General features: G+C 42.7%; 1 protein-coding gene across 2 annotated transcripts in view; it reads right to left on the bottom strand.

The window, feature by feature from the left end:
* Window positions 1–17,491, bottom strand: part of CLDN18 (claudin 18) — a 74,239-nt gene that overhangs the window by 31,313 nt on the left and 25,435 nt on the right. For both annotated transcript variants that reach the window (XM_069215437.1, XM_069215436.1), the window contains exons 2-4: window positions 9,126–9,290; window positions 8,155–8,293; window positions 2,518–2,628 (exon numbers count right to left, since the gene is read on the bottom strand). In XM_069215437.1, the coding sequence (XP_069071538.1) occupies window positions 2,518–2,628; window positions 8,155–8,293; window positions 9,126–9,290 (415 nt within the window). The remainder of the gene's footprint in view (window positions 1–2,517; window positions 2,629–8,154; window positions 8,294–9,125; window positions 9,291–17,491) is intronic.

The raw sequence follows: 17,491 nt of genomic DNA, 5'->3' as shown, positions 1-17,491 counted from the left end.
TGCGAGAGAAAAATGTTTACTTATTTTATCCATTTCAGTTTCATGATTGTATTTTGGCGTATGTTGCACAATGCACAATTTACATCCCTTTTCATCCACTGTCATCCACTTAAGTACCTGCTTTTTTGGAATACCCATCTACCTAATTTCAGTCTTAAGGCATTCTGAAGTTATGTCTTATTGCCGTGCCTGGTTTCGGGAAATCAGGATGAGGCAAAACGTAAAGACGCACCTAAACATACCTTGCAATTATTATAAATTAACCCACTTTTGTAAATCCGCCATTTATGTTTATGTCTGTTAGTAACTCTTGAAGTCCTGACCATGGGGTCCCAGGGGGTTAGGGGGGAGGCAGACTCACAGTGCAGCATCACACTAGAGCCGCCGTAGTGTTGCGCTGCTTGCACTATTAAGGCCATTCTCAAAAGGGTCGGAGGATGAATGACATTAAAATTATGCCCCCATCCCAAAAAAAAATTCTGCGGACGCCCATGGTCCTGACCTCTTATGTGTGCTTAACCTTGAAACATGACTTCCAAATAGTTGGTGACTAACCATCACGTTATCTATTTAAAAAAATATATTTTTACCGTAGGCAACAGAACAAACAACATCAACTGTACTTGACATTATGCAGCATCCATATAACAGTCGTATGCAACAGAAGTGAGCATTCCCTCCAATTCCCCCTGCTCCCCCTGATCACAATCGTCAAATCAAGGGAGAGTAGCAATGTCTGGTCTGGATACCTCCCTTGAATATCAGTTTTGGTAGTGCCCACTATGGGCGCACACAAGTTACCTCTGTAGGTGATCCATTTGCCCCATATTTAAGACCAGCCCCTACTTTTGTAGACATCCATCTCTGCCCTCATACATCAATCCATATGACATTCCCACTCCGGTAACAGTGGTGCCTGCTCTGCTCTCCATTTTTGGGCGATATTGCGTTTAGAAATCATTAGCCCTAGCGGCATCCAAAGCTGATCCAGGTGACCCAGATCAGTGGTGCCCCAGATATTAAGACACCATTTTGCTGATAGTTCTACCTTACCTCCACACACCTCATTTAAGCAGTTCACTACCTTCTCCCAATACTTTTGTAAAAGTGGGCAGCTCCAGATCATAAGAAGGATACCTGTCCCGCACATCACAGTGGGCACGCCGGAATGGCTGTTCTGTCCATTTTGGCTAAGACCGTACATGAGTGTAAGCTCTGTGCAGAATTTATATCTGTATTAGGTGGAATCTTAATCTGATGGTCACTTCTCTGGCTGAGGCTAGAGTCTCAGCCCATTCATCTTCCTCAATACCTTGGAGGTCCTGCACCCACCGTTCCCTGAGACTAAATAGTGTATCTGGGGAGTTATTGAGAATTTTACAATAGGTAAGTGAGGTCACTTTTATGGACCAGTGGCCATCGAGTAGTTCGTCTTCTAGTGGGAAAGAGTCAGGATCACTGTCTCTGGGCAGCGCATGCTGGAGTGCGTGTCGTATTTGTAAATATCTATAGTATTCGGTGGGAACTAATTGATATACCCTCTGCAAATCAACAAAGGAAATCATCCCATCCGGGGTCCAGAGGTCTCCCATTCGAGACAAAACTGTCAAGTCCCATTTATGGCACCCTGGCTGTGTCACAAGAATGCCTAGCTGTGCAGAATCACAAAGGAGAGTGGGCTCCGTGATTTTATCATTCTAGCCTAGGGCTTTATTTTTTTTAAAATTTTTAATCCACGTATTTTTCTTAGATTTAAACTTCCAGCGTTTTCCATTCTCTGATATTTAATAACAAAGCCATCATTACTAGCTGTTCCTTCTTGAGGCCCATAGATTATATAGGTATACTCAGTTATTTAGTGTAAAAGCTTAACCACAATCCCTTATGTGATCTTGGAGAATCATCATTGGCCATGCATTTCTAACACTCCATCTTCAAGGCATCCTTCCCCAAACTATGCTACTCTCATTCCTTATCCCCATTTCCCCTTAAATGTACAAACCACTTACAAAAATGAAGTACCTTTAATTGTTTAGTGTAAGCTGCTCATGAACCTTTCCATCACCGCAAACTTCTCTCGTGAAATTCCTTCTCATTCCAGCCTCTTATGTATACACTCCTCCAAAATACTCTCCTCCAAAAGACTTACCTCCCTCATCAGCAAACACATTATAAATTAGGATGTTATCGTCAGTAAATTTATTCAAATAGGACACATACCTTTCCCACTGACAACTCTCTCAACTTACAAACATAAAATATTATCTGGGAACACTTAAATGCCAATATTATCCATCCTGGAGGACCACTTCTATTTTATTTTACATCTACATTTCCTGACTTACTTTTGAGTCTTTGGACTTCTTCGCTTCCTGCATAACTCCAATAAATCAATCCTCGCTTTGATATACTAAGTACATTTTAGTTTGATATACGACAGCTATAGTATTAAAGAAAAGACAAACTGTAATCGTACTACCAGTACTAGAACGCTGTTCATTCTAAACTGTTACTCACTGTGTGTCCTCAGGCGTGAGTCCTCTGCAGGCGAGACACATCATCACACCGCCAATCATAGTAAGACCACCTGCTACCCAGCCCACAAAGAGGGCTGAGCCAAACGTGTATCTAGGAGTAAACACGATTTAAATAGTTTAATATTCTTAAATATAGATATTTATAAATACCTTTATATAAATACATATTTGGGTGTTTTGTTGCACAGCGTGTGAAGTATAAACCCCATGTAGCATATGGACCGCTGAAATATGGGAAATAATTCATGGGTCCTATGAATTATAGAAGTTAAGTATATGGTCCATGTAAAATATGGGTTTCATTTTCATAACAACCCCAAACCACTCTGCAAATTTTTTCTTTTGCCCATTTGCTTAATCAACTTTTTAATAATTACAATTAAACAAACCCTGAGCATTCTAATGCAAATCAATGGCCATTGTCAGATGCACTTTACAGAGAACAACTACAATAATCTGCATTTTGTAAAGAAGGATGAGTTCTTAACAAAGCAAATGGTATTCTTTTCTAAACTCCCTCGTTAATATCAGCACAATTAAATATTTTTTCATATTTTTCCTGGAGACGATCAAAAAGTATAGTACAATATTTCACTTACCCTATTCAACAAACATTTCTTTGTTTGAACAAAAAACAGATGCTTTTCAAGCTAACAGTCCCAAAATACACGTGTAACATACAAATTGCATAAGGGGTAATGTGTAATATAGACCTACAGTGCCTCCCTGGGGTTCTGGTGACATTTACCGACTAGTCGGTCAGTCTTCACGTGTGAGCAGGACCCCTCAATGGCATTATGAGATCATATGATACCAACCCAGAGAGCAGGTGAATCCAGCGGCAAGCACAGAGAGGGTGCTCTCTTGGGAGAGCCCCAATTTAGTTCAGCCCCAAATTGTATTGTGGAAACATCAAAATTACCTATCACAAAACAAACTGGTTTTGTAAGGCAGGCACCTGTGTTTTTAGACCTGGGTTCGGCGGCCATTTAGGGAAACATATTAAACCCAAACATTTCTGGAAACTAGACATCCAGGGGAGTCCACAGAGGTGTGACTTGTGTGGATTCCCCAAAGTTTTCTTACCCAGAATACCCTGCAAAGCTGAAATGTTGAAGAAAACTCTATTTTTCTTGCAGTTCTGTCACACAAACTACAGGAATATGCTGCAATCCACAAAATTCCTACCACCCAGTGATTCCTCACCTGTCCTGATAAAAACACTCCCCACTTGAGTGCCTATACCTAGAGCCTGTGTCAGGTATGGATCACCCCAGGGTCAACAGTTGCCTCATGTAAGGACAAACATTGACCGTTGTGTGATCTATTCCTGTCGCGGGCACTAGGCCTACCCACACAAGTGAGGTACCATTTTTATCGGGAGACTTGAGGGAATGCTGGGTGGAAGGAAATTTGTGGCTCCTCTGAGATTCCAGAACTTTCTATCACCAAAATGTGAGGAAAACGTGTTTTTTTTCCAAATATTGAGGTTAGCAAAGGATTCTGGGTAACAGGACCTGATCAGAGCCCCACAAGTCACCCCATCCTAGATTTCCCTAGGTGTCTACTTTTCAAAAATGCTCAGGTTTGGTAGGTTTCCCTAGGAGCCGGCTGGGCTAGAGGCCAAAATCCACAGCTAGGCACTTTGCAAAAAACAGCTCTGTTTTCTTTGTGAAAATGTGATGTGTCCACGTTGTGTTTTGGGGCATTTCCTGTTGCAGGCGCTAGGCCTACCCCCCACAACTGAGGTACCATTTGTATCAGGAGACTTGGGGGAATGCTGGGTGGAAGGAAATTTGTGGCTCCTCTCAGATTCCAGAACTTTCTGTCACCGAAATGTGAGGAAAACGTGTTTTTTTGGTCACATTTTGAGGTTTGCAAAGGTTTCTGGGTAACAGAACCTATTGAGAGCCCCACAAGCCAGCCCATCCTGGATTCCCCTAGGTGTCTAGTTTTCAAAAATGCGCAGGTTTGGTAGGTTTTCCCTAGGTGCCGGCTGAGCTAGAGGCCAAAATCTACAGCTAGGCACTTTGCAAAAAACATGTCAGATTTCAATGTAAAAATGTGATGTGTCCATGTTGCCTTTCCTGTCGCGGACATTAGGCCTACCCACACAAGTCAGGTACCATTGTTATCGGGAGACTTGGGGGAACACAGAATAGCACAACAAGTGTTATTGCTCCTTGTCTTTCTCTACATTTTTTCCTTCCAAATGTAAGAAAGTGTGTAAAAAAGACGTCTTTTTGAGAAATGGCCTGTAATTCACATGCTAGTATGGGCACCCCAGAATTCAGAGATGTGCAAACAACCACTACTTCTCAATACCTTATTTTATGCTCATTTTGGAAATACAAAGGTTTTCTTGATACCTATTTTTCACTCTTTCTATTTGAGCAAATGAATTGCTGTATACCTGGTAGAGAATGAAAACCCATTGCAAGGTGCAGCTCATTTATTGGTTCTGGGTACCTAGGGATCTTGATGAACCTACAAGCCCTATATATTCCTGCAACCAGAAGAGTCCAGCACACGTAATGGTATATTGCTTTACAAAATCTGACATTGCAGGAAAAAGTTACAGAGTAAAACGTGGAGAAAATTGGCTGTTTTTTTCAGCTCAATTTCAATATTTTTTATTGCAGCTGTTATTTTCTGTAAGAAAACCTTGTAGGATCTACACAAATGAACCCTTGCTAAATACAGAATGTTGTCTACTTTTCAGAAATGATTAGCTTTCCAGGATTGCTTTCACACCCATTCCTGTCACTAACTGGAAGGAGGCTGAAAACACCAAAAATAGTAAAAATGAAGTATGTCCCAGTAAAATGCCAAAGTTGTGTTGAAAATGTGGTTTTCTGATTCAAGTCTGCCTGTTCCTGAAAGCTGAAGGTGATTTTAGCATTGCAAACCCTTTGTTGGTGCCATTTCTAGGGAAAAACCACAAGCCTTCTTTGGCAGCCCTTTTTTCCCATTTTTTTTTAAAAAAACGAAATGTTAGCTGTATTTTGGCTAATTTCTTGGTCTCCTCCAGGGGAACCCACAAACTCTGGGTACCTTTAGAATCCCTAGGATGTTGGAAAAAAAGGACCCAAATTTGGCATGGATAGCTTATGTGGACAAAAAGTTATGAAGGCCTAAGCGTGAACTACCCCAAATAGCCAAAAAAGGGCTCAGCATGGGGGGGGGGGTGGAAAGGCCCAGCAGCTCAGAGGTTAAGACATGTTCCGATGGAGGGAGAACGGAATAGCTGGAGAATGGAATAATTAGGGTAGCCCAGATTCACTGAGGATTATATTATCATGTTTTACTGGTTGGCTCACTATGTCACCTGACATCGAGAACATTTTTCAATCTATTTGTTCTAGCCTGCCGTCCTCTTGTTTCCATTTATTGGGAATCCTTACAACAGCTTCCTAGTCTGGACTTAATGTAGCACAGACTGTGGATGAGGCAGTCAGGAAAAAATTTGAATATAAACTTTCAGGATGTCTTCTCTAAGACTGATTTGCGTCTATATTTACCAAAAAACTTGAGTTGTCCTTGTGTGATGCAAGTCGTCATAAAGCATCGCAACACTTATTTGGGATTTAGTAAGCCATGCAAAGCCATTTTTCCTAGCTTTGCGTGGTTTAGTAAATACAAAAGGAATGCAAGGAAATGCATACTGCTGCCTTGTGTTATTAAGCTTCAGAGAGGCGTTTCATGGGTGGAACATGGACATTCAGATCCATCCACCCATGGATTTTAATGTAATCCCAAATTTACCAATGTCGGCAAAACTGGGATTATGCCAAAATGGTGAGCTGCCCAGTCTCAGGCATAACGAGGAAAAATATATGTATTTCTTCTTGTAACTTCCTTTTTCTGTTTGATGCATTCCACATCACACATAGAAAAAGGAAAATGGCTTTAAGGATTGTTTTTTTTCTGCTAGAAGGCACCCCTTTCTGTGCAAAAATAATCCTGTTCATAACACAGGCATCATAGAAGCAAGGTGCAAAGGTGCCTGCAATTTAGTTATGCAGCCTCAAGTGCGCCAGCACGGGAGAGAGCTGAAGTGCAACATATCTTAGTAGATATGGCACATTTCTGCTTTCTCAGTTAATGCAATGCATCATAAATTTGCTTGCTGCCCTGAGTTGTGTGACATGTTAGTAAATGTGCTCCCTGATGTCCAGTTTTCAACAAGAAGGCAGCAGTTGATATCCAGGGTAGGTTGCAGGGCATCAATTAGTTGCATTTACCACCTTGGTTAGGTCAAATGCCTTCTACTAGAACACTTATTACCTTTTTTTTTACTCAAATGGATTTTGGTGCTTTTGCATTTATCAATTCAGAATTTTTAAAACTTAACACAAAGACCAGGCTCTATGTTTTCATTTGTAGTTCAGATTTTATCGGTTTTAACGAGACTATCCCGCACTATTCCCCCTTTCGAAGGACTAGTCCAACGAAATATAACAAGTGTTGCTTTCTCACAACCAGGCCAATGATCATGGATTTTGATGATGGGGTGCACCACAGGGCCGGTCACCTAACCTATCGAACAGTCACCATTTGTTGATTATATTAAATGAACTTACCTAGGTGTGGTTATCTTTTGAAAGAGGAACTCTTGTATGTGTTCGGGCAAACAGTTTAGCTATCAGCATCCTCATTTAAGGACCTCAGAATTGCATTGACCACGGGAAAACGTGGAGTATGCTTTTTGCATGTTTATCTCATGACAGAATCATACCCACATTGACTGAAAACGATGGTAAAGTATGCGGTAAAAATCTGGCCAAATAGTAGAAAGAACGAGGAAAATGTGTGATTAAACCATGGCTGTTTAAAATTAACTTTCCAACTCTCGATCTCAATCCTAAATTGCGATATATGTTTGTGGTGAGGTGAAGGCTACCAACGATTCCATCTAAATGTATTTGTTTGGAAAGAATGCATGTGATGCTTTGTGGGAGTGTGGCGATTCGACCCAAGATAACTAAAAATCAGGGTGAGAAGCACTGCATTAAAATAAACCGCTCTGCGTTATATGAAGGGGAGCACAGGGCTACACTTATTAAGCGATGCGTGCCAATGATGTCATCGGCAGTGTTCACGCCCACGTGCCAAAGCACAAAGGCGAGCGAGTGCTATCGTGCATGAGATTTGTCCTTGGGGAAACCCTCGCGTAAAATGTATGTGCGCAAACAACCACCCAATGCTAAATTCGTAATCTTTTTTTTTTTTAATTACACGTAATGCATGGAAATATGAGAAATTCTGCTGGCCCATTCTCTCTGACTGGTTTACTTGGGCACTAGTATTCCATGCACCGACACTTCATGATATTTAAGTTGATCTGACTTTAATCGGATGTCATGTGTGTGGCCCCCATTATGCCCACTTTGTTTAAATTATAAGATGTTTCACGCAATGCAACTTAATGCCGCTTTGGTGCTGAGCTTGTCTCAATTGTAAGCACAAAAAACATTTTGCGCAAAAAGTCGATCGAAGCTGCCATTTGTGTGACTTTGCATCAGTAAGCACACATTTGCGCTGTGCGAATGCATGTACTAAAGTTTGGTAGGTTTAATTTATTGTATGTTTCATGTAATTGCATGAAGAAGGTTACCTTGTCTGAAGAGTTTGCATTCCACCCATGCTGCCCATACCGCTGATCGCTCCACCGCTGTACATGTTGGCTGTCGACATCCAGAAGTTAGTGACCAGCATGTTGGCGAAGATCGAGACGCCGATAATAGCACACAGCCCTTGTGGGAAAACCATTTAAGAAACTTGAAGAAACAATATACTTCCACATCAAAAACAATGTAGACAACTCAAAAAGACTTTTGCAAATTATCACATTTACACCCAAGCGTGGTTGTAATTTTCGCTTGGATGATTCATCAACATATCTAACCTATGTGTGAGCAAGCTTATTCCTGCCCTTTGGTTTTCTTCAATGCATACTTTTTATCTTAAGGACTGTCCATTTCTGTGGCCCTGGTTAGAAAACTCAAGACACCACCCTGCAATGAAGAGCCTGGCAGTTGGGGCTCTAGCCAACTGTGACTGGCATCAGCAATATATTTAGTGATAATCGGTCCCACTGCATAATAATTTTAGTATGTAACAGGAATCTAATTCCATTTTTCTATCTGTTCACCACCTATTGTCTCTCATTCTTTCTGTACTTCTTCTAAGCGATTCAATTCTACATCATCTCCTCTCTAACTTTTTTGTATTTTCAGCTCTCTAAGCCATCATTTTATCTGACCTATTTACTGTTGTATTTCTCTCTTTTCTGACTTTTTTTTTGTTTTGAGTTTTCATTCTCTGGTGTTACATTTGCATGTTTAGGAAGAAAAGCTTGTGACTGAATCATAGATATCAACGCCAGGACTGGTGCTGGGATGTTTGAAACCCTAGGCTAAGTGAAGATTCACAGATCCCAATAGTTGCACAACAGTTGCAAATTGTGGGGCAAACTGGGAATCTCCTGTTGGTGTTGAAGCTGTCACCAATTTAAGCCACACGCAGCAATGACCCTTCAAATACATACACACCTAATAAATAGACACACCAGCGACAGCTACTTACCGGCCAAGATGAACATAATCCCTGACGTCAGGGTGATCTTGGCTTTGACAGAGTCCTCCATGCTGCCAATGCGGATGCATTTCAAGGAGAAGATAGAGATGAGGAGGCCGATGGCAGCCAGGACAATGCCCACGATCATGAGGGCTCTGACAGCTTGGAACATGGCTAAACAGAGGGAGGAAGTACACAGTCAGGAGTGTTTTTACTGCTTAGAACATTATTTTCAAGGAGTCAAACACAGCTGAAACACAAAATAGTGGGATGAACATATTTTGTGATCTGGAGCTTGTCTAAGCCTAAAGAGAGGCTGGGTTTGGTAGTACAGTGGCATCCACTCCAGAGACCTGCGTTTGACCTCAAGGCCACAGGTTCAAATTCCAATGCGTCCACTTAGCATTTTCTCCCTCTGACGTCAGTAACATCGAGTTCATGGGCGTCCGCAGGGTTGGGCAAGGGGAGGCACATGCCACCTCCCTGGATTTAGGTACAGACTGGTATGCAGTCTCACAGTGCCACATAACACTACGGCCGCTGTAGTGTTACACGGCCTGCACTAGTACGGCCACGGCCCCTGCCAAAAACAGTCTGGGACGCCCCCACCTGAAAAAAGTTCAGTGGACGCCCATGATCGAGTTGAGTAACAATAACGGTTATTCAGCATCAGGTTTCCCCAAGGTGTGAACATACACTTTTCAAATCAATGTGTTATGATAGTAGAGAACCACCACACTCAGTGGGTGGATTCATGTTTTAGTACATGACGACGCATAACAAACATGGGGATAGATGAGAACCATATTTGCATTTTTCTGTACTTTGAAGCGACCTTAGGTAAATTTTGGCAAGGTATAAAAACACACTGGGGGAAGGACTGTCTTCCATTCAACATCTTACTGAGTTCATGATGCTGATTGTTTAACAGAACTAACTAGCAGACATGGGCATTTGGGAAATATCACAAAGTTAAAATATAGGCTGATCTGGAATGTGGAGATAAGGCAAGGCAGGAGTGGGGACACCTTGGACTTTGAATGATGGTACTGATAATTTTGGGGTTTGGCTAGGTAAATTGTACGCTGTGATGGAGATCCCTGATGGTTACTGTTCATCTGAACCTTTGAATGCCTGCTGAAAAGGTCAGTTTTCTGTAACTTCTTGAATGCACATAGTTAGATAAATTGTTTTCGTATTGTCACCTTATGACAAATTCTGTCAGTGATCAGCCTCGGCAGCCCAGGAACCAGTGTGTGGCGAATGCACAAAAATGGTTTTGTTGTTCTCAGTAGAATTATGAGTAAGGTGGTTAGAGATACGATGTAAGCATGTATTTGTGTGTGTAGGGTATTAAGTGTGTGTTTTCACACACACAGTATCATTGTGAAGGATGCTATGGACTTAGCCAAGGTTAAATGCTAAGGTATTTAATTAAGGAAAATCTCATGGACAGATGGTCAGCTGAAGATTTGATCAGCCGGAAACATTACCTTTCAGGCAGAGCTTTATCTGAAGGCCTCCACTGCCTGAACATGGAAAACACGGCGCAACCTCTGATTTAGGACACAACCTAACAGTATAACACAGTTATATTGCTTGACAGTATTGCATCCACCACATCAACCCAACCACTACATTGCAATGTAAGCCTAGGTATGTGGCAGTAAGAATAAACATTTTATTCTTTGACAAAGTAATAGATGCAATATTTTTGCAAGTCGATATTATCGACCTCGATATAGCGTCATACAATCATAAAAATCTGGAGATAAGAAAGGTCGAATTTTATAACCGGAAGAAAATGAAAAAGATGAGTCACTGGTGATCATATTGTCCAATCTGTTTGAGTCTATGACAGAAGTCTGAAACTAGGCAGTCAAATAGTTTGTAACCAAAATTCACAAGGCTCATCACTCACTGAGGACATATCAGAATTGAATCTGTAGCTGGTATCTCACATTTTCTCTCATTCTGTCTATCTTCGTTCCTAAATTCTCTTCGCTCGTTTTTATCAGTTAGTCTCCTAAGATTTACATTCTGTTGCTGATCTTCCCCTTGCATTATTCATTTAAATGCGATTTTCACTTGTATTCAGGGCCTGTCCCTCTGTCTATCCATCCATCCATCTCCCTCTCTCAGTCCCTTTCCCCTACTCTTCATTTCCACTCATACTCCCCTGCCATCTCTTTTGCAGTACTAAATTGTGTTTATTTAGCCTTTGCAGTTTTAAAGCTCTATAAATGACAGGTGTCAATATTCTCCAATATAATATTGCTCATTTTAACCAAGGAAATCTGATTTTGGTCCCTGTCTTGCAGATGACCGGAGATGGCAGCAGCGAAATTAGCTTAGTAAACCAGTTGTTTTGACGACTTCTATATGTTTGCTTGGTTATACGTACCATTATTGTTGGACCTGGCCCTTTTACAGGGTCATTCCCCAGACTTTTTGCTTTTGCCTCCTTATTTTTCTGACCTTTGTTGGCTGACGTTTTGATTCTGAGCACTTTTTCACTGCTAACCAGTGCTAAAGTGCATGTGCTCTCTCCTACAAATTTGGTATGATTGGATTATACCTGATTGGCATATTTAATTTACCTATAAGTCCCTTGTAAAGTGGTATCCCTATACCCAGGGCCTGTAAATTAAATGCTACTAGTGGGCCTGCAGCGCTGCTTGCGCCACCCATGAAGTAGCCTGTCAAACCTATTTATGGCCTGCTAGCGCAGAGCCTGTGTGCGCAGTTTCCTGCCACAGGGACCTGGCATCTAAATTTACTTGCCAGGCCCAGAACTCCCCTGTTACTACATGTAAGTCAACCCTAAGGTACGCCCTAGCTATCCTTCTGGGCAGGGTGCCATATATGTAGAAGGCAGGACATGTGCCATGTTGCGTGGCCTGTCCTGGTAGTGACAAACAGCCTAACTTGGTGTCTCACTACTGTGAGTGCTGCCCTCTCATAGGATTGCCTTGGAAATGCCCTGCCTTCTGTGTAAGGGGTATTGTCTGATTTATGAGGGGTAGTGTAGGCATGTTTGGTATGGTTGTGACAGTGGTAAGAAATGCTACTTACTGGTGTAGGTGTATTTTTTATTACTATCACAGAAATGCCACTTCAAGAAAGTGCGCATTTATCTGTACTTATAACTTTGGTGTTTTTGCAGCTTGTCTCCAATCAACGTATGGGTAGACTGACAGTTGGGGCTTTGTGCATACTTCTCAGACACCCTGAACACAGGGAGGGTGGAGGTGACACAGAGGTGCATCTACATTTTGTAAAGCCTTCCTGGGCTGAGAGAAGGGAGAGGCGGGGCACACCTGCATTTGTGAAGACTGTGCCCTGGCCTCACACAATAGGGTCGTTAACCTCCCACTGATGTTTGGAGCCTGTGCTGAAAGGAGAGATGGGGCACTCCCAGAACCAGTTGTAACTGGCTGGAACCTCCTCTCCCTACCATTGTGAAACACTGTAAAAACTGACTATAAGTACAGGGGAATTTTCCCCACAATTTGAACATTCTTGGAACTTGAAACTGGACACAGAACGCTGATGAATGGACTCACCAGGAAACCACCTTGGACTGCTGCTGCTGTGCTGATCTGTGACCCCTCTGGTCACTAGAGGAAACTGCCACCCTCTGTAACCCTTGTGCTGGTCTGTAGCTGGGCCCACCAGCCCTGTGCCCCTTGGTCTCCTGGTTGTTCCCAGGGGCAGGCTGCTGTGCCCCTGACCCTTGCACCGATCTCACTAGGCTCTCACTAAAGCGCTGTAGAGAGCGCTCTCTTGAAATTGCTAGAAAATATCACTGCTGCAGCCCAGGCTGCACGTTTGGTTTTCGCGCTGTAAAAAACGCTGCGTTCTGCTTCCCAAAATCACCGCCGCAACCCGGGCTTTTGATTTTTCTTCAGTGCCGGTTCTGCGCTGATTCTAGTGCACCCGGGGCACCTCAGCAAAGGAATCGGAGCAAGCGTGCTCCTCTCTGCGCCACCGAGGCACCTCCCGCTTCCGGGAGCGCCCCCGGGGCACCAGCCACCTTCAATCCTACAGGAAGCCTCCCGGCGGCTCGGGAGGGGCTTCCCTCACTCGCGCACCACATCAGTGGCAGGCGAGTGTTTCCTCGGGCCCCCGGAGGTGTCCGAGTTTCCATCTACAAGCGAGGCAGGACTCGGGGGAGGTGCAGGGAGCGCCCCCTTCCCCGGTCGCTGCGACAGGAGCGGGACGCTCCTTTCCTTTTTCAGGGGCATTTTTCTTTCATCTAAATCGGGAAGGGAGACCTCGACGGAGGTCCCTTCCCGCCTTGGCCCCCAGAATTGTTAGTGGGCTTCGCCCGGCCCCCCACCCCACGGACAGGTTATGCGGAGGCCAAGGCAGGCCCCCATCCAGAACGGAGGCCCCCAGAGGGGCCCGTTCAGGAAGAGAGGGTGCCAACTGCCCCTCTTCCCTCCAAGACATCGCGTGGCCCCTGTTTTGCGCGCCGGAGCGCCGGGGGGCCCTCTACACTCACCTTTAGGCACTGGAAGTGCCCGAATCAACTGGAACCAGGTACTCTTTAGAAAATCTAGGCTATAGAGCCTAAAACAAACTTACAGATGTTTGCTATTTTCTACCTGTTTACTGGTGATACATATATGTGCTAATGTTCCTTTTCTAGGCATGTCTAGCTGATGTGTATGTATATGACTTGTGGTATATTCTCTAATGTTCCATTCATGGGTATTTAAGAATTGTTCATAACAAGTGCATATATCTTTTACTATAATTCCTGACTACTGCTTATGTGGCAGAATCCTGAGTACTTATGTGTTCTAATGTGACAACTGCATATTCTTGCAGAGTATTAGTAACTTGTGTAACCTTCTGACAACTGCTAAGGTAGCAGGGTATTACTTACGTGTAATGCTGGTCTAATTATGTTTTGTGCAATATAGATTATTTTTACATAACTCAGTGTTGTGTTTACTTTGTGGTGTACATTTTGCGTCACGTGTGTTGTGTGTTGTGCAAACGCTTTACACATTGCCTCCAGGTTAAGCCTGACTGCTCGTGGCAAGCTACCAAGGGGGTGAGCAGTGGTTATCTTGGACGTGTAACTCCCAAACCTTGACTAGAGTGGGTAGGTTCTGCCTGGCTGAAGTGCATACCCTAGCCAACCAGAAACCCAATTTCTAACAATTATCAACAAGCATTTGCAATGCAATGGGTCTGGCATTTGCTCAACTTAGAGCTATTAGCATTGTAAAGTCCTAACCGGACATTTATTGACACATACACTGAAAATGAAAAGTATTACAGCTATATATAAACAAGCCGATTTAAAGCACCACGCCATGAGCGTGAAGGAATACACAAAAGGAAACAAAAGTTTGCTCGCCATCAAACGCATCGACAAATGTGCAATTATCCATGTAACAGGATCAATGTCATTCGAAGTGCTCGACTAATGCCCAGTCAGATCCCGCTGCATAGGAAAAAAAAAAAAAAAAGTAGTCCAGAAGTCCATACGGTAAACATGGAGCCTCGTATGTTTTCAGGAGTTGGTCGGTGCCCTCGAGGAGGGCTAAACACTGGAAAAGGCATGACATATGCATGCCTTTCACAAATGAAAGCAAGCGATTTTTAAAAGGCAAGCCCACAAACCAACGAAACTGATGGACGTGCGGTGGGCGTGGTTAAAAGCTCTCAGAGAGATTACATCAGGCTAGAGCGCTTGCGCGCTCAACCCTAAAAAGGGAAACTCAAATTTCCCCCACCAATATAGGTAATTCAAAACAAAAATAGTACTTGCAGGGTCACTTTTACATTGATTCGAACCCGAATATTCCTCCTTTTATATTATGCAACAAAATATTTGCTCCAGTGAAAAATAACAACCATTTATAGAGTTGGACAAAAACATTACCACGAATATTAATACTTGTATTTATTTATCGTGGAATCATCATTCTTTACCGAAGACAATGAGAACGGGCTAGCACATACATAATGGGAGTACTCGTGGTTTTTGTGGCTACACATGTAGCATTTACCTTACTTACAGACTCCTGACAGTGACTCCCACTAAACCCCACCCGTACAGTTCCGGAAGTAACCAAGAACATTTCAAGGTCACCTTTCTGTCATTAGTCCTCATGAATCACTACTGACTGGCTTCTACTGGAGAGTGCGAATAGCTTGAGATGATGTATGGCCCAGAGCACAGCCTTGTGATTAATGTAATAAGCCTGGCTCCTCGTTCAGCCGCCCGGCACTAACCTGACTGAAAACGGCTTAAGCCCCTCCCTCTGTTATTGAACAGAGCAAAGCGAGGTGGTGCTAAGTCTAGGTTTCCACTATCACTTCTCTGCTTAAAGTTACACACTTTTTCTGATACACCGATCAGGGGGTCACAATTGACAAAAAAGTGTGATGCAATCAGGTGCTCATGTAAAGCGCTGCAATACCCTTTGTCCCTGTAGGCTCTTTATAAAAGTGAAAAATATAAACATATTTCTGTCACCATCACAAACTGTACTTTCGCTGATACATAGATTAGGCGCCTCAATGACACCTGATGAGCAACCAACCTAAATTACTTATCTTTCTCTTCTTCCTTTTCTGCCTTTCTCTCTTCACATCATATGACATTAAAAGTTTAACAATAAGGAAATTGCAACGGAAATATTAGAGGATAACATTCAGAAAATATCAAAATATAATAAGAACGCAGAATTCTTAACTTAACTTACATGCACACAGGGGAAAATTCAGCCCACTACAAAAGGAACTCCAGAATAAGTTATTCGATGACGATTGTAGGTCGTTCGTATAAAACAACAAGAAAAGCAAGGCTCATTCTAAAAACTAAAATAATAAAAAAAACAGCAAACTAGGTATTCGAGTGAGCAGCCCATAAACGTTGGAACTCATTGCCAGAATCTGTCAGATTCTTTCCTACGCTGCTGTCGCTTAGAAGAAAGGCCAGGTTATTTCTAGTGCATCTTCGTAAAGAAATAACCGGATGTCCGATTTTTGCTACTATGAATTTTGCTTTCTGGGTCTTTTATCGTTTGGTCTCAGTATGAATACATTTCCTCCGGGTTGCGTGCAAACAGCTTCCACGCCATTACATCATTTTCGCACTTATAAATATATGAATAAATAATTACACCATATAGTGCCACAACCAGGTTTCCAGACCACATTTCCCCAGTCCTGGAGTATCTTTAGCTGCATGCTTTAACGCAGGCTGTAGTTGAGTTCACTGAAAGCATTATAATGAACAGATGAGCCAGTAATCCAACAACATTCTGCTACACAGCGATTCGACCAATATTCAACACTACTACCACAGTACGTTTGAGGGCTTGTTGGTTACTTTAAAGAAAAGTCAATTCTCATTGTTCAAAAAAGATTAAGAGGCAAGAACCGAGGCTGCACAGGCGTAACACTGCTTCTAGCTGGATGCAAGCCATTGCCCAAACGATAACCTAATCAGATGACGACTAGAACTGCTGCCGATGGGACGCCCACTGTTAAAACCACTGCAATTCAGAGATTTGAGACTCAATCCGGCAAATGAGAAAACTCACTACCATACCCGAGAGCTTTCTTGATTGCAAATTCACATGACGTGCAAAGCTATTTTTTCATAAAGTGAATACTGTTTCTGTTTATATGCCTAAATTGGGTAGCTAAAAAGGGACCACCAATTGTGGAAGGACAGGCATCTTGCACATTAAGAGTAAAATCCTGCCACTTGTAAAAAAATCTTGGAGGGGAAAACAAGAATGGATGGTCATTTTAGAAGGACCCATACATTTCAACGAGTGTTGTTGTAGGTGTCATTTTAAGGAGCTCTTAATTTTGGTTGGCTTTGCTATAGAATACATTTTCTAAAGATTTTACTCCAACGGCCAATTTTCCTAATGCCTTGCTGCAAAACTCCCCATTCTGCTGCTCTCAGTGTAGCGCTAATTCTGAATGAATGTATGCTGTGATGTGCCGTGCGATCTATGATCCCGGCCACATGCCCCCAAGGCCCTCTTTATGAGCCTGCTAAGCTGTTACACAATTATGCCACTCCCGTTAGTGTGTAGTAACATGGCGCCATACTCTTGCTGTCTACTGTGAAGTCAAGATCTGAAACATTTTCTAGTTGGCTGTTTGGTCTTTGATGTGTTGACCCTAGCATTTTCTGGTTGGTTGTTAGCATTACTTAAATCTTTTGCCTGACTTGCTTGGTCTTTTACATGGGTAATCGAAACCCCACAACACAGTCATCTAATCTGCAAGAGCCTGGCTGAAGTAATCAGCTGCTGTCTGTTTATCCTAGCCAATGTTAACTCGGAAACACGCATTACCCAGAAACGCATTATGATACGTACACTTGTGAA

Source organism: Pleurodeles waltl, chromosome 11 (assembly GCF_031143425.1).
Source record: "Pleurodeles waltl isolate 20211129_DDA chromosome 11, aPleWal1.hap1.20221129, whole genome shotgun sequence".
Lineage (NCBI taxonomy): Eukaryota > Metazoa > Chordata > Amphibia > Caudata > Salamandridae > Pleurodeles > Pleurodeles waltl.
The sequence above is the reverse complement of the archived record's forward strand: the minus strand, read 5'-3'. Positions and strand labels throughout refer to the sequence as shown.